The 23,169-nt window shown below is 51.6% G+C and overlaps 8 protein-coding genes across 8 annotated transcripts; 4 read left to right on the top strand and 4 right to left on the bottom strand.

Moving 5' to 3' along the window:
- Positions 1 to 2,057: 2,057 nt before the first annotated feature.
- Positions 2,058 to 3,452, bottom strand: PMZ80_007015 (uncharacterized protein; the record flags this gene model as incomplete). Its single annotated transcript, XM_064875423.1, has 1 exon — positions 2,058 to 3,452. The coding sequence occupies one exon, from the start codon at positions 3,450 to 3,452 to the stop codon at positions 2,058 to 2,060; it is 1,395 nt and encodes a 464-aa protein (XP_064728688.1).
- A 672-nt stretch (positions 3,453 to 4,124) lies between these two features.
- Positions 4,125 to 4,856, bottom strand: ORM1 (sphingolipid homeostasis protein orm1; the record flags this gene model as incomplete). Its single annotated transcript, XM_064875422.1, has 3 exons — positions 4,125 to 4,175; positions 4,228 to 4,586; positions 4,640 to 4,856. 3 exons carry the CDS (start codon positions 4,854 to 4,856, stop codon positions 4,125 to 4,127), a joined length of 627 nt encoding a protein of 208 aa, XP_064728687.1.
- A 646-nt stretch (positions 4,857 to 5,502) lies between these two features.
- On the top strand, positions 5,503 to 7,389 carry PMZ80_007013 (uncharacterized protein; the record flags this gene model as incomplete). The annotated part of the gene is made up of 1 exon (XM_064875421.1): positions 5,503 to 7,389. One exon carries the CDS (start codon positions 5,503 to 5,505, stop codon positions 7,387 to 7,389), a length of 1,887 nt encoding a protein of 628 aa, XP_064728686.1.
- A 974-nt stretch (positions 7,390 to 8,363) lies between these two features.
- On the bottom strand, positions 8,364 to 12,807 carry UBP2 (ubiquitin-specific protease ubp2; the record flags this gene model as incomplete). Its single annotated transcript, XM_064875420.1, has 6 exons — positions 8,364 to 10,456; positions 10,504 to 11,543; positions 11,592 to 11,646; positions 11,698 to 11,905; positions 11,950 to 12,701; positions 12,753 to 12,807. 6 exons carry the CDS (start codon positions 12,805 to 12,807, stop codon positions 8,364 to 8,366), a joined length of 4,203 nt encoding a protein of 1,400 aa, XP_064728685.1.
- A 764-nt stretch (positions 12,808 to 13,571) lies between these two features.
- Positions 13,572 to 14,389, top strand: PMZ80_007011 (uncharacterized protein; the record flags this gene model as incomplete). The annotated part of the gene is made up of 4 exons (XM_064875419.1): positions 13,572 to 13,806; positions 13,862 to 13,981; positions 14,029 to 14,226; positions 14,274 to 14,389. 4 exons carry the CDS (start codon positions 13,572 to 13,574, stop codon positions 14,387 to 14,389), a joined length of 669 nt encoding a protein of 222 aa, XP_064728684.1.
- A 1,269-nt stretch (positions 14,390 to 15,658) lies between these two features.
- SLM2 (phosphatidylinositol 4,5-bisphosphate-binding protein) lies at positions 15,659 to 18,715 on the top strand (the record flags this gene model as incomplete). The annotated part of the gene is made up of 4 exons (XM_064875418.1): positions 15,659 to 16,151; positions 16,203 to 16,690; positions 16,738 to 17,075; positions 17,128 to 18,715. The coding sequence occupies 4 exons, from the start codon at positions 15,659 to 15,661 to the stop codon at positions 18,713 to 18,715; spliced, it is 2,907 nt and encodes a 968-aa protein (XP_064728683.1).
- Positions 18,716 to 19,223: 508 nt separating this feature from the next.
- On the top strand, positions 19,224 to 20,039 carry PMZ80_007009 (uncharacterized protein; the record flags this gene model as incomplete). The annotated part of the gene is made up of 1 exon (XM_064875417.1): positions 19,224 to 20,039. The coding sequence occupies one exon, from the start codon at positions 19,224 to 19,226 to the stop codon at positions 20,037 to 20,039; it is 816 nt and encodes a 271-aa protein (XP_064728682.1).
- A 271-nt stretch (positions 20,040 to 20,310) lies between these two features.
- Positions 20,311 to 21,510, bottom strand: BNA7 (Kynurenine formamidase; the record flags this gene model as incomplete). The annotated part of the gene is made up of 1 exon (XM_064875416.1): positions 20,311 to 21,510. The coding sequence occupies one exon, from the start codon at positions 21,508 to 21,510 to the stop codon at positions 20,311 to 20,313; it is 1,200 nt and encodes a 399-aa protein (XP_064728681.1).
- Positions 21,511 to 23,169: the final 1,659 nt, after the last annotated feature.

Here is a 23,169-nt window from a genome sequence, read left to right as displayed (position 1 = left end):
GGGAATGATTTGCAAAAACTTACCAGGTGGCAGAGCAGTCGAATACTGATGATCAGTTGTGACTTTGCAAGCGCTACACTTAGGGTTCCGGTGAGTACAAGCGCAAAAGGTAAAAGTAGTACACGAAAACCAGAGGGAGAGAAACCGTTTATGAACGTATCACGAACACCTTGTCTGTACGATGGCTTGTCCCTCCGACAGAAACTCGACTCATGTATGGCAGCTCCGCCGCAATCGTGGTTGACAGCTGTGTCTGATGTCCGACGGCCAGGAAAGAAAGAAAAGCAGGGGCTGCATGGCTGGCAGCGCAAAGCGCAGATGCTTTGCATCTAATGTTGACCCACTACATTTGACATGTTCGCCAGATAGTGGACAAAAACCTGGATCCTAAGCGATTTGAGCAGGGCTTCCGTCTCGGCTAATTAAAGCGTGAAGCCGCTTTCCGCTACTCTTCTCCACAGCAGGGCTTCGGACTGGTCTGGACGTCCGGCGCAAGCTTCTTGTGGTTGAGCCCCGTTCGCCAAAATGGATCAGTAAGGCCTTCGGTTCTGCACAATTGTGTCAATCCACACGATCGAATCTGTAGACATCGACCAATAGTAAGCATGGATTGTTACCTTTGCACCTGTGCCGAGACAACGGACCAAAACTTATTCTTGCATCGTGGTGCCTCCGTGATCATCGTGATCTACGGCGGATCGATACCATGAACCGTTAAAAGATGCATGCAAGTGTCCGTAGGAAAGCTCTCCCTCCCGTACGCGCCAAAGGTCGATATAGAAGTGATCATCCGTTGCACGAAGTTCTGATTTTGAAAGGCTTTGTACACAGTGAGCAAAACACGATTTGTTGCGACGAACAATCGTCGGTAGTCGTCGACCTGGAAGCCTGCAGTGGCTTAAAGGGCACCGATAATTGCACGTCACCGAGAACGCCACAGAAGGAGGAAATTCGGATATTGGTTTTGGTCTTCTTAGTGCATAATCCGTAGCAGCAACAAATGCGATGTATCGGCAGTGTTATGCCTGCAAGCAAATCAGCTACAGTTCATGAATCTCACCGGGTTTGCAATAGCTGACTCTTGCATCTGCTGGAGTACATCACAATAGGTATTTGTGATTCTACTCCGTAAAGCATTCCAAGACAAGTATCGAATAAATCTGTAAATCCTGCAGGGTACGGTCACAAAGACGTCGCATTTCAAGCGCGACTGCATTATTCTGCTTCACCTATTCCTCTCCGTTAAGGTATCCCTACTTGCATCGGTCTTGCCTCCCCGTTTGACAGCTGAATACTACTTGTCTCATGTACTGCAGCTTCATTCGAGACTCGAGAGAGGTAGTCATAGTCCAGGGTCTCTATATGCTGCTCCACTGCACCCTCGGCTGTCGCGATGCTTTCGTGCTTACCGAGTTCGCTTTCACCCTTGCTGTCTCCGTACCTGAATCTACAAGGGTGATCAATAACGAAGTCCTGGGGACAGTTCTAAGGTACGGAGTAGTTCCTGTCAGGTTGCGTGCCGCAGCGTTTTCGGGTCTCGATCTAGTCCACCGTTATTCAACACACGGTTCGGTGGGACTATCTCTGGCGTCTCGTATGCGTCGTCGCTGGCGACATTCACGTGTGGTAGGAGGAATGAATAGCGTCAACTGTGGCTTCCTTCGCATGGCAGCCGTACGGAGTACCACTCCGTGATGTTGGGTGGTGTGGGGATCTTGAGGGCACCGTTTCAGGGGTCAGAGTTCACTCAACGTCAAAATTCATGATTCCAGTTCCTGAGCTCAACTCAGTTCGCGCATGGCTTGGCGTGTCAGACAACCAGACGCATGCGGCTCTACGATGCTGTACGAGGCAGGTCTAGACCCCCAGACAGTATCCCATCGGGATGTTCCTGACCACACGATGCAGTCACGCAAAACACCAGATCCAAGCGATATGCATGTAGACTTGGGACTTTTGCGATCAACTGCAAGGGACAGCGCTATATTATTGACACATTGTGATGCATCGGATCTCTTCTGTACAGTAATTCTATAGATATGTAGGTCGACTCAGTCTCATATCCACTCTCCATCGTATTTGCTGTCGGTCTGTGCCCCGATCTCCAGTTCCGGGATCCTGGGTATGGTAGGTTGTCTAGAGTACCTCGGGGCCCCCGATTCTTCCAGACCATCCGATTTCAGGCGCTGATATGAAGACGGACTGAGTGCTTGACTCGCTCTTCTCCAAGCTCCTTTCGTTGTGTTGCTCATTGCATTGAACATCCCTCGCGGACTGAGAGGCGACACGTTATCGGGCCGGTCGAGACGCGGGCTTGTGATGATTGGTGCTGGTCTCATTGCTGTCTTCAGTGGTGCTGGCATAAGCGATGACGATACTGAAGTTCGTCCAGATCCCATCCCTGGTGTAAGAGTTGAAGGATGAGATGATGGATGGCCGACAGACGGTGCTGTGCTTTTCTGAGAATTCGACCTCGGCATGGGTGGCGTGTTTGGAGGTGTGCTGCTGGACATTGCCAGTCCTATCCAGGAAGGTCGCGTCTTTGCTGACTCCATCGGGGCATCAATTGAGCGAGCATTATCATACTGTTCTTGGTATTGGTTGTGCTGCTGGTCCTGATTGGCATTCGTGGGTGCTGCAAGGAACGAATTGAGGTCGTTCTCTCTGGATTTGTTGAGCTCAGCTTGCTGCAGCATAATTGTTCGAGTCCCCTCTAGCGATTGACCTTCAAGTTGGGGCGTCTTGACGTCCGATGATTTCCGCCGCCGCAGGTTCAGCTTCATCTTCAGCTTCTGCTTGCCTTGCTTCTTCACGCAAAAGTACCAGATAAGAATTCCGATCATGCTGAATGCTGCCATTGATCCGATGACGGACCCTGCTACCACTCCGGGCTGTTGTGCCGGCGGGTCATTGCTGGCTGCTGTGCTAGATACAGCAGCCGCTGACTTTGTTTGTGTGCCCTTGGATGAATCTGTGGAAGAAAGAAAGTCAGACGTGTTCGATGAGGTCGAGGAGCTCGTGGAACGCGTGCCCGTTATTGTTCGAGAATTGAATATGGTGGACGTACCGGTCGTAGTAGCTATGGTTGTGCTACCTGTGTCGACATTGTTAGCTTGTGTGACTCCAATAAAGGCAGATACGGTGGGATCGGTGGAAAGTGCTGGCGTACCTGATGAAGCGCTCGAACTCGAACCAGTGGTCCTTGTGCTGGTCACCTCAGCGGCAGAGAACAATGTTTTTGTAATGGTTATGGTCGGCGAGCCATTTGGACCATAGCTCAGCATCTGTCCGAACGGTACTGCATGACCAATATTAGCGCCATGGCGTCCACATCCCCGTTCATCTTCCTCATCGGGGCACTGACTGTTTTGTGGCATCGCTTCTCGTCTCGCTGGCTCCTCGAGTATCGACCGGCGTCTTGGCTGTGCCTGTTGGGCATTTGGTTGAGACATCGCTCGTGAGAAGATCGCGCCCGCGATTGAGTATGGTGAAAGGGCGCACTGGTCTAGGGGTTGGAAACAAGAAATAGCTCTGAGCCTCCTTTCAGAAAAATACCGCAAGTCCACACCAGGCTGTTGCGTATGTAGAAGCTAGCAGTATTCGGAGAACTCAAGGCGAACTCGGGTGAGAATCTCTTGTTGGAATGAAAGACGGCTTGCCGGCAGTAGCTGTGAATGAGAGGGAGATACAGGGCAGTGGATACAGCCGGCTGAATTAACATGATCCTCGAATATGGCGAATATGGAGTGATAGTATGCATGTTTGCAGTTCACTTTCCGAGCTCGTGCTGCGCGCAGAATTGTGGTATTGCTTCCGGTGTGGGAGGAGGTTCAGATACACAAAGGAAGACAGTCGAGAATAGTTGCTTACAACGCACAGGCCACAACGCTATGACCACCTTCACTGCTCACGAACAGAAACCGCCTGTTTCTGGCACTGCGCCAAGTGCTGCTATAGTTAGTAGGCACACGGTCGCGGCTCCGTGAAGAACTGGATGAGTAAATGTTGAAACTTGTAGGCTTGGCGAAAACCGCCAGGAAAGAGGATCCATGCCGCAGAACAGCAGCACCTGGACAAAAAGAATTCACGGTTGTTCCAATATATGATTGATTATACAAGGCTTTTTACTCGTCTGGAAGAGCGCCTGAAAAGGGAGCGAAGCGCATCCTATGAGCCTGGAGACTGTTAACATTGCGTGCAATATGCTCATACGAACATTGTACTCACGAATGGCAATTTCGGTAGAACAACAGCCATCAGCGCCAGAAAGTTGATGATGAAATATGTCAAATCGTAATGGGTGTAGTGGGTGCTGAGGAGAAAAAGGACAATCGGTACCGTCAGAAGAAACTTCTTCGCTGGGGTGTATTGGTCGCCATTATCAATCTGTTCCCACATATTTAGGTGGTCGTATGCGCCGGCGTTGAATTCAAATGGCACTCCCCTCACCCAATGGAACATCAGATAGGAGCCGGTCATGTATGTGATGTTGACCAGGGTCCATGAGATCTCCTGGGTCATGCCAGGTATGATGTCGTAGACTATCTTGAGGCCAAGTATTATAACAGGATGAATGGTCCATGCGCCTGGTCACAGTCAGCCCACTCTTGCCTTCATCTTGACAGCCTTCGTTGCGTACCTTTTGCGTTGACCCATTGCGAGTTGAGATTCGGATTCACAGCCTGATCACTAATTTGCTCGACAGTTTCCGGGGGCTCCTGGTATATTATACTGCTAGATCTCCGCCTTCTGCCAGTCTTTCCTGAGCTCATTCTAGAGTCGCTGCTGGGCGGAGGAGCAAGTTTGGCATCGGCTGTAAACGATATCGTTCGGTGGAGAGTGGTATGGGAGGTCATGAAGTCGGCGTGGCGTATCGTGGATGAAGAGAAGACAAGTACTCTGGTATGCGAGGTGTCAAGTAGCTGCGTTGGGAGTCAGCACCGTATGTTCTGCCTGCACAATACAAGTAATGTCACCTGCCAGTCCTGTATGCCGCGGCGGGTCGGATGTGAAACACAACGAAGCGGGTGATCCGCGATTGCAACACACGTGCTGTCAACCACCAAGACGTACGGAGTAGGTTGCTCCTCAGAAACAGACCAGACGCGAGGTTGCGATGTGTTCGTGTGATTGTCGATGCAGATGCAGCAGGAAGATATCTTATGCACGACTATATGACAGGATGTAAGTTAGGCCGTACTGAGATGTGTTCAAGTTGTTCCCAAACAAGGTCATAAAGGGACTTTACCAGGCATACGTAACTTAGCACTTTCCAGGTGGAGGTCGGAAGGCTACCAGCGGCAGTCCAGAGTCCCGCAGGTCACTATTTAGGGGAGCTAACCCAACTAAGTTCGGATGACTTCACTTTAGCATGACTAGCGCTGGCCTTTTTTCTGCGCATGCAGATGTGCACCTCGAGGTCTCGTACTGTACCATGCTTATATGATACTCTTTCTGCCATCGCACAAGTAGTCCAAGGTCGTCCATGACCTTCGACTAGTAATGGGACGTTCGAAGAACAGGAGTAAAAGAAAAGGCTCAGCTATCGACACTCCAGGCGAGTCGCGCACCGCAGCCGTTGGCAAGAGAGGCAGGAAGAGGTCGCTCGCGCCTGCCTCAAACGCTGAGACTCGAAATTCGCAAGAGCCTGCCCGCAAACGCCGCAAAGCCAGCCTTAAGGACAATCGCAAACCAGGCAACACGGTAGGTACTGAGAACCTTCGTGACTTTGTACCTTTCTCTTCGCTGCACAACACAGATTTTGCTCAAGGCCAACAGAGCAGCATGCCCGTCCAGAATTTTGGGAACAACCGTCTTAGATCTGGCTTCCTCGATGCGAGGCGCATACAGCGCAGTGCCTCACATCCAGGAACGCCTTCTGATAGCGGTGATGATCCTAATTCTCCTGCACCGGTTGTGTACGATCTGGACACTGAAGACGAAGATGGTGGCATCACCTTGAACGTGCAAGGCAATGATAGTGTTCCAATCGTCATCTCTGACGATGATGAGACCGAGGAGGAGGAAGGCCAGATCAACGAGAGTAGTGATCTCGAAGAAGGCCAAGAAAGAGAAGATGTACAACCTACAACTGGCGGCGATAGCATGCAGGTCGATTGGTTGACCGAGAGGCCCACAGCAGATGATGTAGAAACTCGGTTTGCAGCTGAATCTACCCTTTCAAAAGCGCAGGTCTATCTGAAGGATCTCAATCCTGATCAGCTTGAGGATCAGATCAAATATGCCTTCTGGCAGCTGCAGAGGGACCAAATTGACCTGAGTCGACCTGCGCGATGTCTGCATTGTCAAGCCGAAGGCCATATCGATGAGAAGTGCCCCCAAAAGACCTGTATGCATTGCGGCTCTTTTGGTGCGCATGATTCTGCACTCTGCCCTCGTGTCAAGAGATGCGATACCTGCAGACAGCCAGGACACGAGTCGTGTAATGGTATGAGAAACACAACCATCCCCTGTGACTTGTGTTCTCTGGCTGGTCATTCTGAGAATATTTGTCCCTTGAGGCATTATCCTCGCGCAGCTGCGTCGAGCACTGAGCCTCTGCGCTTATGGGTAACCTGCTCCGCTTGTGCAAGCAAGTCGCACTTGGTAGGTGATTGTTCAAGGTCCGTGTCTTCTAAAGCACCACGATGGTCGCTGAAATCTCTTGATCCTGATCATATTGTCAACTTGAGTACTCAATCCGGCATGGAGCAACTTGAGAGGGAAGCACAAAATCGGGGTATGAGACCTGAAGGCTTAAAGATACGTGGCAGAGCAAACCAGCATCAAGCTGACTCGAGACGGCACGATCTGAGAAACAGCGACAGCGATGATCTCGAGAACTTTCTTAGTCATCCACCACGTACACGAATTGACAGACGCAACGCTCCGCCTGTCCCGCCACCGCAAGACCCCTATCACTACAGACCTGGAGACAATACCCGCTACGATCGATATGCAGCACCTTCAGGGTCAGACTCATATCGCCCACCGCGTAACGACTTCTATGCCACCGATTCCTTCGGTAGACGGCGGTCTCGATCCCCCCCAACACTAGGCCGATATGCGCTCGATCGCTCACCATCTCCAGACTCATACAACTCTTACCGACCAGGCAATTACTCACATCCCAGGCGCTCTCCACCCCCATCACGATCGAATATACCCTCGAGAGCACTACAACACCTACCGCGGCCTGCCCCAGGTCTTTCCATACAGCTTCCAACGAGAAAAAGCTCCAACACGAGCACCAATGGCGCAGCCTCAGCAGCCAACGCGAATCTACCCCCCAAGCCTACCTTCGCCACCAACGTCAATCCAACGGATACGCGTCAAAAGAATGGCAACAAAAAGCCGCGACCACGACCCAAGAAAGCCAACAAGAAATGAGGATACATACTTTGCAATCGACAAAGTGCAGATGAAACACTATCACTATACCCCAAGTTGCCTCGAGCCGATCGTGACTTGCAGAGATACCCAGCTATGGCTATTGGGCATGCATACCTCGTCATCTTGACAGGAGCTCTGAACGAGCCACAATATACAGATAGAGCCAAGAGGAGCGAACATCCCTTTACCACAGGCTGCATCGTTACAGGGAGACTGACACTAAGGCTGCAGCATGTAAAGTGCCCGCATCCTATAGACAGCCTGTACTCAAGGTGATTCATTCGGCAATCGAAATCCATGTGCCAGTCGAAATCCCTTTGGCAATCAAGCCACTCTTGTAGTAGCTCTGAACGCTAAGGGAGAAGCACTGATTACACTAATTGCATTCATGTTCTTACCTGGCTCGGAACATCTCTCTTTGCTACCTGGCAACATGCTGCTGTATAGCCAAAAGCCACAATGGATAATTCAATTTGAGCGAGCATTGGTCTCGTAGTCGGTACTCAAGCCCTACCATCCATCAGTCAATACACTTCATGATTTGCACCTATCCCGCAATGCGTTTCTGATCTTCCACACTGCATTTCCGATGAACGTGCTTGCGACGGTCAAATGAATATAAATTCGACCCCTAGGCTCTGGCACGTAATTCTATACAGGACTCTGTGATTCTCAAACGCAACAACCCTTATCTTGACCCTCCACAATTCATGTCTAATCAACAATAGAGTAAGTAACACATGGCGAATTCACAAGGAGGATCACACTGAGCCAAGTATAACAACAAGTATAAACATTGCTTACTCGCTTGCTGGCACGCCCACTCAAAACACATGAGCCACAAGCACACCCCAAACACACGCTGAACAGCCACTGTCACTCCTCATCCCCTCCCTCCATCCCTCGCCTTCTCTCCCCATTTCCCCTCCTCTGGTTCGACCCACCAAACCACATCGTGCACACAATCACCCCTACCACTGATTAGGATGAACCTCCATATTCTCACTATCATCCCACTCCCCCACCTTCTTCGCCCCCTCAGCCCTCAAACTCCTCTCAATCGCCAACCTCACATCCTCATCCTCATCCTGCCAGCTTTGATCCACGCTTTTCTGGCCAGGCGGCGGCCCATCCGGCGGCAAGTAACTCATCTGTGACTGTTGACCCGAGAACTCATGGTGTGAGGAGTCAGCGCTGGCTTCGTTGTGCGGTGTGTCTGTGCCGAGAGGTCTGAGACTCATTTCTTCAGAGTCACCGGTGAAAGTCTGTGCATTCGTGGTGTTATTTTCATTGGACTGGATAACAGGTGTCGGAGGAACAACCGGATCCCGCTTGACCGTCTCAACAATACCAGCCTCAGGCGAGATACAGTCGCTCCGCACATACAACATAAAATACGGATTTGCCGGGTTATACCCGGCATTCGGATTATTTCTGTCATCCTGAGGATTACCGAAGATCTCCCTTAGGTCAGTCACATGCGTGACGTGGTCGTCGTTATATTTCCGCCAGATCTCGTTGACGTGGTCGAAGATATAAATCCAGTAGTGGCCGCTGCCGACTGTTCCTCTGTGGAAGAAGGCGGCGTGGAGTTTATACTCGTGTTTGCGGAAGGCTGCGTCGGTGAAGGAGTCGTTGATCTGTTGGTTGAGGAGTCGGATACGGTTGTGGAGATCTTTGCGCTCTTCTGAGACGGCGTGGGAGAGGTCGGACATTTTGGTTATTGTGTCGGCTTCTGTTGTTAGGCCGTCGAGGTTCTCGGTTGCGCCGAGGTCGGACAGATGTTGGAGGGCGGCTAGGGCGGTGTTGAGGACTTCGTTGACGGGGGATTTGCCTTTCGGTTCGAGTTGGTCGATTCTTGCTTGGAGCTTGCGGAGTTCTTTTTTGTATGACCATGTTTGCTTTCTTCGATTTACTAAGGCGCTGTTTTCGGGGGCGTCGATATATCGGTCCATGAAGATCGTCTCTGGTAGATCGACGTGATGGTTTATCTTCAGCATGTTTCGGCTAGCGTCCTGAATGGCTCGACCGAAGCCTACGCACAGTATAGGTGGTAGCTTTGTAATTGTGACGTAGACTTCGCTCGTGCCAACCTCTTCCAGGTCGAAGTAGTTGTCGAGAGCTGCATAAAGATCTTTTGGTTCATTGTTTATCGGCAGGGTCTCGATGAGGAACTGTACTGGTGCTTGCGGAGATGCTGTGCCGTGCAATACGTGTTTTTGCTCCTCACCATAGAAAATGTCGTGGAATTCGTCCTGCTGCTCGCCACTTCTGTCGAAGCCGGTCGGTCGTGTCGCGCAAGATAGCTGGAATATAGCATGTGCGAGCACCTCTGTCACGTCTTGCTGTCGAGCGTATGACTCTAAAGTGGCAGTCGCTAATGGTCGTGGTGGTACTGGTGGAGGCTTACCTTCAGGAGGTTTGTATACTGTCGGTACATCCTCCTCCTTCGCTTCTATGCTTTGTTCTTGCTTTAGTGGATCTGGAGACGGTGTTCGAGATCGTGAAATTTCCTGTGCTTCTGTTGCTTCTTCGCTTGCAGCTTCTTTGACAGGTTCGTTGGACACTAATGTTGCAGGCTTCTGTTGTGATAGCTCCTTGTGGTTCTCTGAACTCAAAACAGATCCATGTTGGGATTGCGTAACATTGCCAGTGGCTGTGTCCTCGACTCCGGGCTCATCCTGCAGAACTAGGGCCGTTTCGCTAGAGGTATTCTCGTGTTGTTCGTCATCTGCTGGGGCAATAGGCTCGAGCTCACGACGAGCGATCGGTTGCCCGCCAAGGTGTTTATCCGATTCAAGATTCGGTGGTTCCCTCAGCTCCGGCGACTGCAAAGGCTGCACAGTGTCCTGGTCAATCGTTGGCTGTGGTAGAGGCCCGATTATGGGTCTGCTGTCAATAGTGCCAAGCGTAGGTCGCCGCTGACTTTGAAGTGTTGAATTCCGCCGTGCTTGCTTTATACCTTCGGTCTCAAGTGTGAGCCGTGCCAGTTCCTGTGCTGGTCGGATGGCACGATCGGGAGACACAATCATCTGGTGAAAAAGTTCGGCAAGCTGCGCCACGACTATGGATCGTTAGTATATGTTTTCCACGCGTATTTGTACCACTTACAATTCTGCGCCGATTTTACCTCCCGCTCCGAGATAAGCCGCTGCCCAACACGTTTGTTCTTCATATGCTCCTGCCCAAGCTGCTGTTTGTACTGCTCGAAGTCGAGGACGATTTCGCGAAGCGCTCCAATCGTGAACAGTAATTGTAGAAGACTGTTCAAATAACAGGTGTTTCCAATATTGTCTAGTCCTATTGGCTCAGTGAGGGACTTTGTGGTTTGAGGCTGCTGTTGGCCTCCTCCAGGCATTTGTAATTTGTCTTTCAAGAAAACGCTGTTCTTTTCTTCGGCGATGGTTTCGATGGCTTTGCGATATTTTGGCTGACCTGCGGCATCGTCGCCCAGCGCCATTTCGTAGACCATGAAGAGCGTCTCATCGTCCATTGTTCGGTCTTCGACATTGAACATTTTGTAGGCATCCCCAAGATCCATCTTGCTTTCCGCGATGTCGCCTTGAAAGCCAGCAGCTACAAAAGCCTTTAGCTGCTCACTGTCACGATGGTCGGCGATTAGTTTCATTGCCTTCTGGGCCATATCTTGATACGCAGCGTTTTCGTCGATTTTGCTGGTGTACAGCGAGTACAAGAAACTGTCATCCGTCAGGAGGCCTGCTCCAAGATAGCTAAGCGCATCTTCGTAGGTCGATATTTGGTTGCGGGCGTAGTCAACGAGCTTCTGACTTTTTCGATAATCCCCAATCCTAGCGAGGCTCTCGCGCATCTGTTGCTCTTGCGCCGGCGCATCTGATAATCTTGCCTCAAAATTGCCAAGGATGACTTCGTCGCTGAGGTCGGCGTCTGGGGAAATGCCAAAGGACCTGAAAGCATCGGAAATAGCCTGCTCGCCATATCGACCTTGCGACCACTCAATTGCAACTTGCTCGCTCAGCTTTTCACTCTGTCGCTGTTTCTGAACATCTTCGAGAGCTGTCATCAGCTTCGCTGTTTGCATAGCATCGTTTTCGAGAGCCATCTGGCGTTGGTAGGCCCAGACTATCAGATCGTCGCTCGCATCTTCAGGTATACCAAGTATTGTGAAGGCGCTATGAGAAAGTCAGCAGAGTGGTTTTCTAATTAGGTTGCAGGCATACCGTGATCTTTGTAAGAGCGATTTCTTCGTTGTTCTAGAAGATGGATCCCGGTCATCTAGTGAAACAGGTAAGTGAATGGTAGCACAAAAGCGGTCAAGATACAAACAATTCTGGCAGCTTAAGACGCGTGTTAATTCAATCAATGCAGATTCAAGCTTTGTCGTGTCCTGAGCTGCTTGCCGCTCCTCCTGAGGTCTGTTTGCAATCAAGGCATCAAGCTCAATTTCGACGTTGTCTAGAAAAATGTTATGAGGCTGCCGCAGTGGTAAGGACTCATGAATATTAGGTTGAGGAACACTCCACGACTCTCCAGGCTTTCAAAATCAGTAAGGGCGTTAATCGCGGAGCTTACACTCACCTTCAGCTCGAATCCTAACATCTCAAGTACATCGCTACAAGCCTTGCCTTCCGGTCCGAAACGAACGGCGAAGCGTTTGTTGTCGATACTTATTTGTGCCCTCTCTTCCCTCTTCCAGGCATTTTGAAGATATGCTCTGAGGTCAACAAGGACATCTATCGGCAGAGGGCGTTTCATGCCTTCTGTATGGCCCTTTTTCTGTTCGAAGGCTGCATCTGTCCTCTTGGCCAACAACTGCTTGTCGAGCAACATGTGTAGGGCCTCTGGAGCGAAGACTGGAGGAGTCAGATGGACAGTCACAATAGCCGAGCAGTCCACCGAGGAGCATTCATACACGTGAAGCTCATCTAAATTGTGTCGGCCTTCTCTTGACAAGTCCCTGTACGCTGCATCCTGGCGCCAGGTCGATCTCACCAGATGGTGCAAAGGGTTCTCATATGTCGGACACGGTCTATCGCGCCATACGACCCTGTAGTCGACCTCTAGTCGAAGATGTACCCGGCATTTTTGGCAGATAGCAGAAACATGCCAGACTGATTCTGGTGTTTGTCTTTCGTCAATTGCAGGTGGAGAGGATTGCCTTTTCTTCAAGCAGAAGTCGTGAAAGCAACTACCGGGTGGCAGGAGCTGACCAACAGATTGGGCTTGGGCGAAGCTTCTGGCGCCATCCTCAAGTAGATGGTAGCCAGGCTGCACGGTCTGTAGCGGGTCGAAGAGAATGAGATCCTCAAGCAGTGTAGGCGCGCTTCGTCCTAAACAGCATCAGTCAGGACTTGCTATCGGGGCAAGAGGGATGTTTCTACCTGGCCCGCTCAGAGGAGCATCGAAACTGCGAATGTTGACTTCTGGACCAGCCATGCAAGGAGTAGGACGTTTGGAAGGACTAGTATTGGAGCCAATGTTGGAGTTGGTCAAGGCGGCATACAAGAACACTTTTGGAAGCACTCAGGTCTGCTTGCTACTACATCGCAGATACTGTACTATGAAACGCAGCGTTTTTGTGCAAACAGTCAAGACACAAGAGCGTGTTGGGAGACCCAGGTTCTACAAGGCAATGGTAGGGCAGGATATCGGTTCTGAGCAAAGAAGTTCTTTGTGATGCTGATGCGCGGGCTTTACAAGCTGGAGACAGAACAACGATTGCACACTGAATCTTGGTTTGAGGTTTTGACGGTACAAGCATGTTCTCAGTAGTAGTAGTAGTAAATATGACAGTTCAAGTAGAAGAAGCACATTGGCAGGCGCCTACAATGATCAATCAATGCTGTCCTCTTCGTAATCCACGTCCGCAGCTTCCTCCGCTCAGGCCCCATGATTATTTGGTGTTTGAGACCGCTGCGTGAATGACGATATACTGCGGTTGACTTCAGCTACTTCTTACGCAGCTAAGCCTTGCAGAATGCCTCTCCGTAGTGCGAACCGGAGCTGAGCATCAGACTGCACCTTAGTTCTCCATTCGGGCACCTCATCTCGTATACCTCGGAAGAAGAGCAGCTGTTACCGCCCCTGTCTGCTGGCTACGAAGCAAAGTCTCATTGACGAGGAGATCTGCACGACCTTTGCGCGTCCTAAGCCGGATGGTGTAGACTTGGGCACACCAACGACCGATCCAAGGAGACACGATGGCCGACACGAGCAACGTGAGCGATATAAAAGGTGTACAGTTCCCTGAGCCTGCCGACGTCGACGAGCAATATCACCCACAAGATGCGATAGGGGCTGGGGTCAAGAGTGCCATAGCGGTGGGAACTGCTGGACTGTTCTTCGCTGCGGTGCAAACTTCTGTCGCGAAACAGAACATTGGAGCATTTGGCGTTTTCACAAAGTCTGGTTTTGGCAGTTCGACGGCACTGTTCGGTATGTTGACGCATTGAGGGGCAGCATGGCCAGAGCATAAGCTAATATAGAGCAGCTGCCATGGGTGGTACATATGCCTTTGTGAGCACCGCATCTGCCAATCTTCGAGCTTCGAACGACCCAACGAACCAATTCCTTGGCGGATTCGCAGCAGGAGCAGTCGGTGGTCTCAAACGTACGCTGGCTGATAGCAGTGTCGATTCTTGTCTGACGATCAAACAGGTAGAACATTCCCGGCAGTCCTAGGCAACGGTCTGGCGCTGGGTGTAGTTGTGGGAGTTGCAGCATATACCGGCACGGCTATGTTCGGAACACCAGGCCTTCACCCAGAAGAAGGAAGGTGGCCTACTAAGGAGGAACATCGAAAGCGCTTCAGCAGACCAGCGAACGAAACTATCAATGAGCTGGGAGAAGGGAGAGGTGAGTCTGTTGGAAAATGTCTGGGTGTTGGGACTGACATAACCTAGGTATTTATGGCCCTGGGTACGAGGAGCGACGGAGAGAACGAATCAAACAGAACCATGGCATAGACGTGACAGAGCCATATTATAATACACAGACACCATCAGAGCCCATGAGATAGAATTGGGCCGGAGACCACCCATGTCTACATCAGCAGCTCATGAAAGATGATCTTGCTTTCGCGACGTCTTACCGAGGTGCGGTTGACAGCTCGAAGACATGCACCACTGCTACAGAGGCTATGTACAGATGGGCAAGACAGGCGAGCATCGACCGGAGTAACGAGGTATGAATGCGCTTGATCCAAACTCATGTACATACCATCGCATCAAAGGTGTTGCGGACATTTTATTGAACCCATGAGGGTACTACCTATGCCACTTCGGCTGCGCCGGGAGGTTTTCCTTGCGGCCGAGCTTCCCAAAGCGTAGAGCTCGGAAGAATGGCACAATTCTGAACTCACGGCATGCTCAGATTTAGCAGGTTGAGTCTGTCTGCGATTGCCCTTGCCGCCGACAGCGCCTGCTGTGACAATGGGAGTTGCCTTTGCACCAATCGTGAATGTGACATAGATATCATGGTTGCTAACTACTTCGATCGGCTAATTTTGCTTTTCCGCTGAAGCCAAGCCACGGGGTCTTCGAATGTTCGGCGCTTCGTCACGGCCAAGTGGTGTGGTGTCTTCTGAGGTCACGGGAATCTTGTGCAGGCCGACACACCCCGGAAAGTCAAGATGAGCGCCTGTACGGTAGAAATTAGTGCTTGAAGCGCTCACGATGACTTTCCGGGATGTGGCCGATCACATATCGTGGTGATTTGCAGTGGTGACATCCACCCATCTCGTTGATGCCGTCCCATGTGGAGAAGCAGTCGTACACAAGATGCTGTTGGTGCCGTCTGCCGTGCTACACCACATATCTTGGACGAGCCTTGGAGTCGCAGTTATAGGTGACAGCGACCCCCGCGATCCCAAAATGAATAGTCCACTATTGGCCTAGCAGAGCCTAGCGAGCAGCTGAGCGTTTGCGTCCGTGGTTGAACGGGCGACATAGACAAGCTCTCCACGATACCCGCACCGCCCGTAGCCCGTGCTCGAGCTTGGGAGAGACTGTCGCAAATTAGTGGAAGTCTGATGTCATGATCACAGCAGCAATCTCGTGTTAGAGTTCGTTTCGCACTGCCGCTTCGCCATATCAATGTTGTACGAGTACAACAGCCCAACCTTGGTTCTGCTAGCTGTCTCCTCTCTATCAGACAGTTCTGTTGACTCGTCTTCCACAATTCAACTTTTCTCGAGACCCCAGCGCAACATGCCTAACTTTTAGAGATATTTGCCGAGCACATCACTCCTTTGTAGCATCAAGCTCGGTCGGCATCATTAAAAGCTAGAATGTCACGTCCCGTCACTCCCGCTTCCGGTGCGCCAGCACAGGGCACACTGAGCCGAAGCAACTCACAAAGGATGGTCTCTGGAGGCTCTCGCCCACTTTCATATGCTGGAGGAGATGCGACCGGTATCGCCGCAACTGACCACTATTCCGGCGCACCGCAGGATACGTCTCTCCTGTCGCAGTCAGCCGGCTACGACGAGCATCCCAAGAATGATGCCGCCTCTGGGTTGCATCGGTCCAACTCGCAGATGTCGCAATCGGCAACTGCTGTGCCCTCGCGGGGCGGCACCCTGAAGAAGAAGGCTTCGATGAAAAGGATGGGCAGCATGAAGAGGTCAGGAAGCAAGAGAAGCAGCTACGCCGGGTCTGTGCGGTCTATGCGACTGGGCGAAAAAGAGAAATACGAGCCCAGCGAAGAACACAACAGTGCATTCTACTGCCCTGTGCCTATTACTGGCACGCCCACCGATCTTCTGGCCGACCGTTTCCAAGGTAAGCAAGAGTAATACCCCCGGTAGCCATGATCGAACTGACAGCCCGCAGCATGGAGGAAGGTACTGAAGGACCTGATCGGCTATTTCAGAGATTTACAGAAGTCCTACGACACAAGATCAAAGACTATGCATTCTGCCTCGAACGTGATCAACAATATTTCGACTCCATCGAACTTCATGAGTAGTGGTGGATTGGCAGATGCGGCACACGTTTTGCGAGACTTCCACAAACTAGCGCTCAACGAGTCCAACAAGTCGAAGGAATTAGAGAACGAAGTCATTATGCAGCTCACTGGTCTACGAAGCGACTTACAGCAGAAGATCAAGGAGATCAAGAGCTTGTCAGGCGACTTCAAGAATTCCGTCGGCAAGGAACAGGATGCGACCAGAAAAGCTGTTCGAGCCTTGCAGGATTCGCTTGGCCATGTAGACCACGATGCTGCTTCTACTGCAGGAAAGGGTGACCCGTTCTTGGTCAAGATGGGCGTCGACCGTCAGCTTGAGCGACAGATTGAGGAGGAGAACTACTTGCACAGGGTGAGTCGGTGTAGCTTCAAGGAAGTAGTCTTACTAACCAGAGTTAGGCATACCTGAATCTCGAGGCTTCCGGACGAGAACTCGAGTCTATCGTGGTTGGCGAGATTCAAAAAGCTTACAATGTTTTGGCTGGTATTATGAAACGGGAAGCCGATCATTCCTACGAAGCTGCTGAGAAGCTGCGCGAGGGACCCATCGCAATGCCTAAAGACCATGAATGGGACGAATTTGTCACGCACAATGATCACATGGTAGATTCTCGAGTCCCTGTGCGACAGTACGAGCAGATCACGTATGCTGGCAAGGATCACCCTGCTGCGATCGATGTACGGAGCGGTATGTTGGAACGAAAGAGCAAGTATCTCAAGAACTACACGCCTGGCTGGTATGTTTCGATGTTTCCTTTGTTCTCAAATGTTGGACTAACACACTTCTAGGTACGTCCTGTCACCAACTCACTTGCACGAGTTCAAGTCTGCCGATCGCATTGCCTCTCAAACACCAGTCATGTCTCTGTACTTGCCGGAACAAAAGCTAGGGACACATTCGGAACCAGGATCCACCTCCCACAAGTTCATACTTAAGGGCCGACAGACCGGAAGCATGCACCGTGGACACAGCTGGATTTTCCGTGCCGAAACTCACGACACAATGCTAGCATGGTACGGTGACATCAAAGAGCTCACCGAGAGACGCGGTGAAGCACGAAATGAGTTCGTCCGCCGCAGTCACGCCCGCACGCTTTCTTCTGGTAGCCTCAAAGCGCCCAGTATCGGCAGTACAGGCAGCGGCCTGGAAGACGACGAAGCAGACGTTGCACCGTTCTCCGGTGAACAGAGCATACGGAACCAACCTATCGCTGGCGACGGAGCCAGTGGCATGGACGAGCCAGGCTACGGCACGATCGACGACAACCGGTCAGAACCAGGCTGGCGACCTCAACGACCGACTCCAGGTGGGCGATTTCCTTCCGATTTGAACGTGCAGCGAGGCTTACAGGCTCCTCTTTCGCCTTCTAGTGGAGACTCTTTCGACGAAACAGATCGAGACGCCATCGCCGCAGCAGGCGCCTTACCGGGAAGTGGACTACCCTTCGTAGCAGGAGCGAGCAGTCAGCCACATACTGAGCTGCAGCAACCAATGCCACACCAGCAAGCACAGCCCTCATACCATGCGACGCAACAACCAATTTCACACCAGCACGCGCAGCCCTCGCATTATGCGCATCAGCAGTCGGGAAATGAACTGGCGGGATCTGCCGGAAGTGCCAATTACAACAATGCTGGTATTTCCGACTACACTGCTGGTGATCACAGACGTGTGGAACCCACTTCAGAAGGCGCTGTCCCGATTGAGACAGCAAGCACATACGGCGAATGGATGGCACCCATTGCTGCCGGTGCAGGTGGTGCAGGGCTCGGTGCAGCTGGTGCACATGCCTATCACCAGCACCAACAACGAACGCAGCCAGAGTATGTTGAAGATCAGCAGAATGCTATTCCAGCTCCTGGCCAATCTTCAGCACCAATCATGCTGGCCACCGCAGCCCCGATCGATGCGCCGACACGTCCACGAGGCATGACGGATTCAACCCAGGACACAACAGCCAATACCACGACTTTCTCTGGTTACTCTGCATCGACAGCCCCGACCAGTATTGGCTTTGGCACTGAAGCGCCTGCGCCCACGACTCCACGGGGTACGACGAATTCAACCCAGGGCACATCGGCCAAAATCACAACTTTCTCTGGTCATGCCGCATCGACAATGCCGACTAGTATCGGCGTCGGCACTGATGCGCCTGCACCAAGTCAGACTTTGCTCGCAAGCGGTATTGAACCTAACCCGACCAAGGCCATGACTGAGCCGATCAGCGAGAGTCGATTTGGGACTGATGAGGATGCCGCTGGACGTGTTCGACCTGCTATGCCGCATAGTGCAAAGAGCGTACAGACGATTAGTGACTTGCATGTGCCAGGAGAATTTCCCAAGACTCCAGCTGCTGAGGGCAACATGAGGTTTTAGATCATGTCGCGCGAGTTGCACTTCGTCGGAGCTTGAGATATATGGAGCCAGGCCATACTGAATCGGAAGGTTCAATGTCGAATGATGGAGGGGCTACAGGCCTGCCAGAACGACAGAGGGGATGTTCAACAGAGAACACGGCACAGATACCCTAACGCCGACGATACATGTAAAGGAGATCATGACTGTGAGGTTATCTGAATTTACGCACTAAATGTCATCTGCTTGGTACATACATTTCTTCAGTGATTTGCAACTTCCTGATCATAGTACGCTTGGGCAGAAGTTAGCAGCCAAAAGTCTTGAACCGCGTCTCATAACGAGGATAACGTAGGACAAGAAGCCATTGTCGAAGGGCGTAATGCAATCCATGCTGGTGAAATACGCCCAACTCCTTTACCCCGTCTCCACAATCGGATAAATATGAACGATCTCTAGCTTCGACCAGCAAATCGATGAGAGAACTAGAAATCTACCTACCATCTACCAACCACACAACGAACACACCATGACCACCCTCTCCTTCGGCCTCCAAAACACCCACGTCCTCGTAACCGGCGCCTCAGGCGGCATAGGCATCGAAACCGCCCGCCTCTTCGCCCACCTCGGCAGCCGCGTAACAGCCCACTACAACACCTCCCCCCGCGACCTCTCCGATCCCAATTCCAGCGCCAGCCCAAACATAACACCGATCCAAGCAAACGTCACCTCCGAGTCCGACATAACCCGGCTCTTCGACGAAGCAGAGTCAAAACATGGCTGCCCCGTCCAAATCCTCATCGTCAACCACGGTATCTTCGAGACCCAGAATGTCGAACTCGCGGATATGACGTTGTCGCAATGGCGGAATACCCACGCCGTTAACCTCGACGGGGCGTTCCTGCTTTGCCGTGAGTTTTTGAAGCGTCTTCGCGGTCAGCCGGGTGAGGTGTTAGATAGCGTAAGTATCACATTCATCGGGTCCACGGCGGGTAAATTCGGCGAGGCAGATCACAGTGATTACGCGACGAGTAAGGCCGCGCTGATGTACGGACTTGTCCCGACGCTGAAAAATGAGATCGTGAGGATTGCGCCGAGGGGACGTGTTAATGCTGTGAATCCGGGGTGGGTGAGGACGCCGATGGCGGAGGAGGTGATTAAGGATGAGAAGTTTGTGGCGAGGGCGTTGGCGAGTACGCCGTTGAGGAAGGTTGCGGTGCCGGGGGATGTGGCGAGGCAGGTGTGTGTGGTTAGTAGTCCGGTGTTGAGTGGGCATGTTACGGGGGTGAATGTTATGGTTGATGGGGGGATGGAGGGGAGGTGTTTGTATCCGCCGCCGGCTTGAGAGGGTGCGTGGATGGGATAGCGTAGATGGATGGCGTGGGTGCGGCGCGATGATATGATGTCGGGAGCAGATCAAGAGAGAGGAAGGATCGGACGCTGCAGTATCTGCTTCGTAGTGGTACTATGACGATGGTTACATATGAGCAAGCGCAATGCTTGTGTTGGTATTTATTATATTTCGACATTGGGTATCATATGGTTTACTATCAGCGCCAGCATTGCATGCACAAGCATGCGTTTTCAGGGTCTTCACGATCGCTGTCATCACGCGCCTAGGGAGAGATCATCCACACCACAAGCTCGACAGCCTTCTCTATCGCTTTCACCAGCTCACCGCTCTGCTCCCAAATCTCGTTATGCTTCCCCTTTAGCTCCACCAGCTCACTCGTGAGACCATCCCCCTCAAACACCTTCATCATCCCCTCAGGCTGATCCCAAACCACCAACTCATCATCTCTAGAATGTGCTATCACAATCACTCGCTTCTCCTGATGCCATTGCTCCTCGTACTGATCAGCAGAATACAAAGCCGGCGAAGCCTCCTCATAGTACTTCGTGTCCATTGCGTTGTTCGTCAACGCTTCGTAGTCTGGATTCGACTTATGAATGGCTGGGTAGTCGTAAATGCCGCTTACGCCCGCGACCGCTCTCGGCGTTGTTATTCCCGCTTCGCTAGCTTTGAGCACAGCGAGAAAAGCAAGTGTTGCGCCTACTGAGTGACCGACGAGGATGTAGTCCTTCGAGTCAGGATATGTCCGCTGCAAATGCTGCAAGCCTGCCATGACGTCGTCCAGTTGATTTGGCCATCTCGACGTGTTGAGCGTATAGGACGGAGTCGTTTTTGGATCTTGTGGGTAGGCTGGGTGAGGAGCTAGACGGTAATTCAGGGACGCGTAGCCTGAAATCCTGCTGTGAAGGGTGGACGCGGTCTGAGATTGTGATTCTTCGATCAGTGATATTGTAGGCTTGAACGATGTTGAGTCGACTTTTGGGTCTCGGAAGTAGCCACCGTGAATGAACACTACCCAATGCATCCGGTTCGTATGGCTGTTCTGGCGCTGTGGCTTCAGCACATCATATGACTGCAGGATGTTATCCGATGCGTATTGATGGCGAACCATATTCTGAAATATCCCTGGACCACTGGCGCTGTTCGTAGCCATGGTCGATGAAGACAGTGGTGTTGCTGTCGGCGAATAAGTTGGTGGTGACCCCGAAAAGCGATAAGGAGGGACGTGGTTGACCCTGGTGAGCTTCTGTACTAGCTGATCACTGAGGTCTTGGTTGGAGGTCTCGCCGTTACCATACCAGTTGGTATTGCGTTGATGCTGTGAGATGCGTCCGGCCGGTGACAGGTATAGCGCGGAATGCGACTGCTCCTCTGCTTGGTCCTTCAGATAACGGCCCACTCTCTTGAAAGCTGATCCAAGCTTGCTAGCCGAATTTCTCGATGAAGTTGGGGGCTGCCGCATGTTAGTATGGCATGACCCTGAGCAGCAGACAGCTATTAAACGATGTGTGCATCAGGCATGTGAGAACGACACCACAGATAACAGATAGACAACAGAGAATGCGACGAATACAACATCAAAATGAACTAGGTTACAGCGATCCAGCGACAGGCGTCAACAGGGTGTGACCATCAGCAGGCGCGACTTACGCTTCACGTAATACTCCGAATAAGGCTCATAGAAGACAAAGAGCATCAAAAGCTGACTGATCACAAAATACTTTGATTAGATAGAGGTCTTGACAACTAGGCCCTGGTTGTTGGGAAGGCGCAAGGCAGCCCGTGAAAAGCTTAATTCGTGAGCTTCGCGCTAGCGCGAAAATCTTCCGTCAAGCGTTTAGTCTCTTTTTGAATGCTTGAGGTGCTGCTTTAAAGGCTGTCGTGTGCGGCAGCCGCTGTGGCTTCCTAAGGTGGAGCTGCCCAATCGCTGACCCAACGGGCGCATAACCTACAGGCGGAGTGTCGTAGCTGCCTTCTCCATGGTTTCTCTTATCTTCTCGTGGAAGGTGCTTTTTTGCTTACACAAAACCCGTCAAGACACGAAAGATTGAAAGGAGTAGTCGCCAGCCCGTTTCATCATGAAATACGGATACTGAGTGGCCACCTGCCACAGTCAGCAGCTCTATCGTAGTCTTTGGTCACAGTATTCTTGCCGTTGAAGCAGCCTTTAGTGACAACAACTAGAGACACGTAAAATTATCCATTGGACATCAGCATTAGTCAGATATGCTCATTCGAAGGTTCTGCATAATATTTGTGAGTACGTCATTGCCTAGGACCGGCTACATGAGCGATACTCTCGGCACATATCCTCGAGCCTCACGAGCCTGCTACATCCAAGCTGTTCGTGCCGTTCGTGTCAACCAACCATTCCAATTCAGCGTGCTTCGCAACAAAGCATTGCACTCCAATCATTTCCAGTCACTCGACGAGTCAAGCAAATAGATGCGGCTTCTTGTAGGGGTTGAAGACTTCCTCGTGCTTGTGCTTGTGAAGTGTGGGTCTGTGCAGCTTTACCCGATCATCAAGAAATTGTGTGGGCTCGCAAGTCGAGGGCTGTATATGTAGCAAATGTCCTACAGCCGCTCGTGATAGTCCAGCGTCACTGTGATCGACCGGACTCGCTCCGTCGCACGCTATATTATGTCTTGATGATGGCCCTCTCATCAGTTGATAGTGCTCTTCGGGTTGCATGGATTCGAGCAATTCCAGATCAAATACATCCAGATGCCCTTCAGGCACGTCCTTGTCGCTTGGACGGTGTCTGTCGCCATTTTGATACTGATGGCGTGGCATCATACCATCGCCGCTTGGGTGTCTGGCATAACTGCTGAACTTCGAACTCGACATCGCCAGATCGAAAGATGCGTAAGGCAGCTCTGAATGGTCGTTGAGACGTTGTAAAGCTATTGCGCCAGCGCCACAAGAAGCAGGCCGTGGAATGTGAGGACTTTCAAGAGGTTTCTCGAATTCGCCAAGAAATGCTCCTGCATAGCCTTCCATCATCGGCTTTTGATAGTGGTTGTCGAGTGCAGAAGCAGAAGCGACCGCATACGGTGCACTGCGTTCGCGTTGAACCTCATAACCATGCTTGCCACGTGTTCGGGGTCTGTATTGTTCA

Source organism: Knufia obscura, assembly GCF_036327395.1.
Source record: "Knufia obscura strain CCFEE 5817 isolate CBS 148926 chromosome Unknown scaffold_8, whole genome shotgun sequence".
Taxonomy (NCBI): Eukaryota; Fungi; Ascomycota; class Eurotiomycetes; order Chaetothyriales; family Trichomeriaceae; genus Knufia; species Knufia obscura.
The sequence above is the reverse complement of the archived record's forward strand: the minus strand, read 5'-3'. Positions and strand labels throughout refer to the sequence as shown.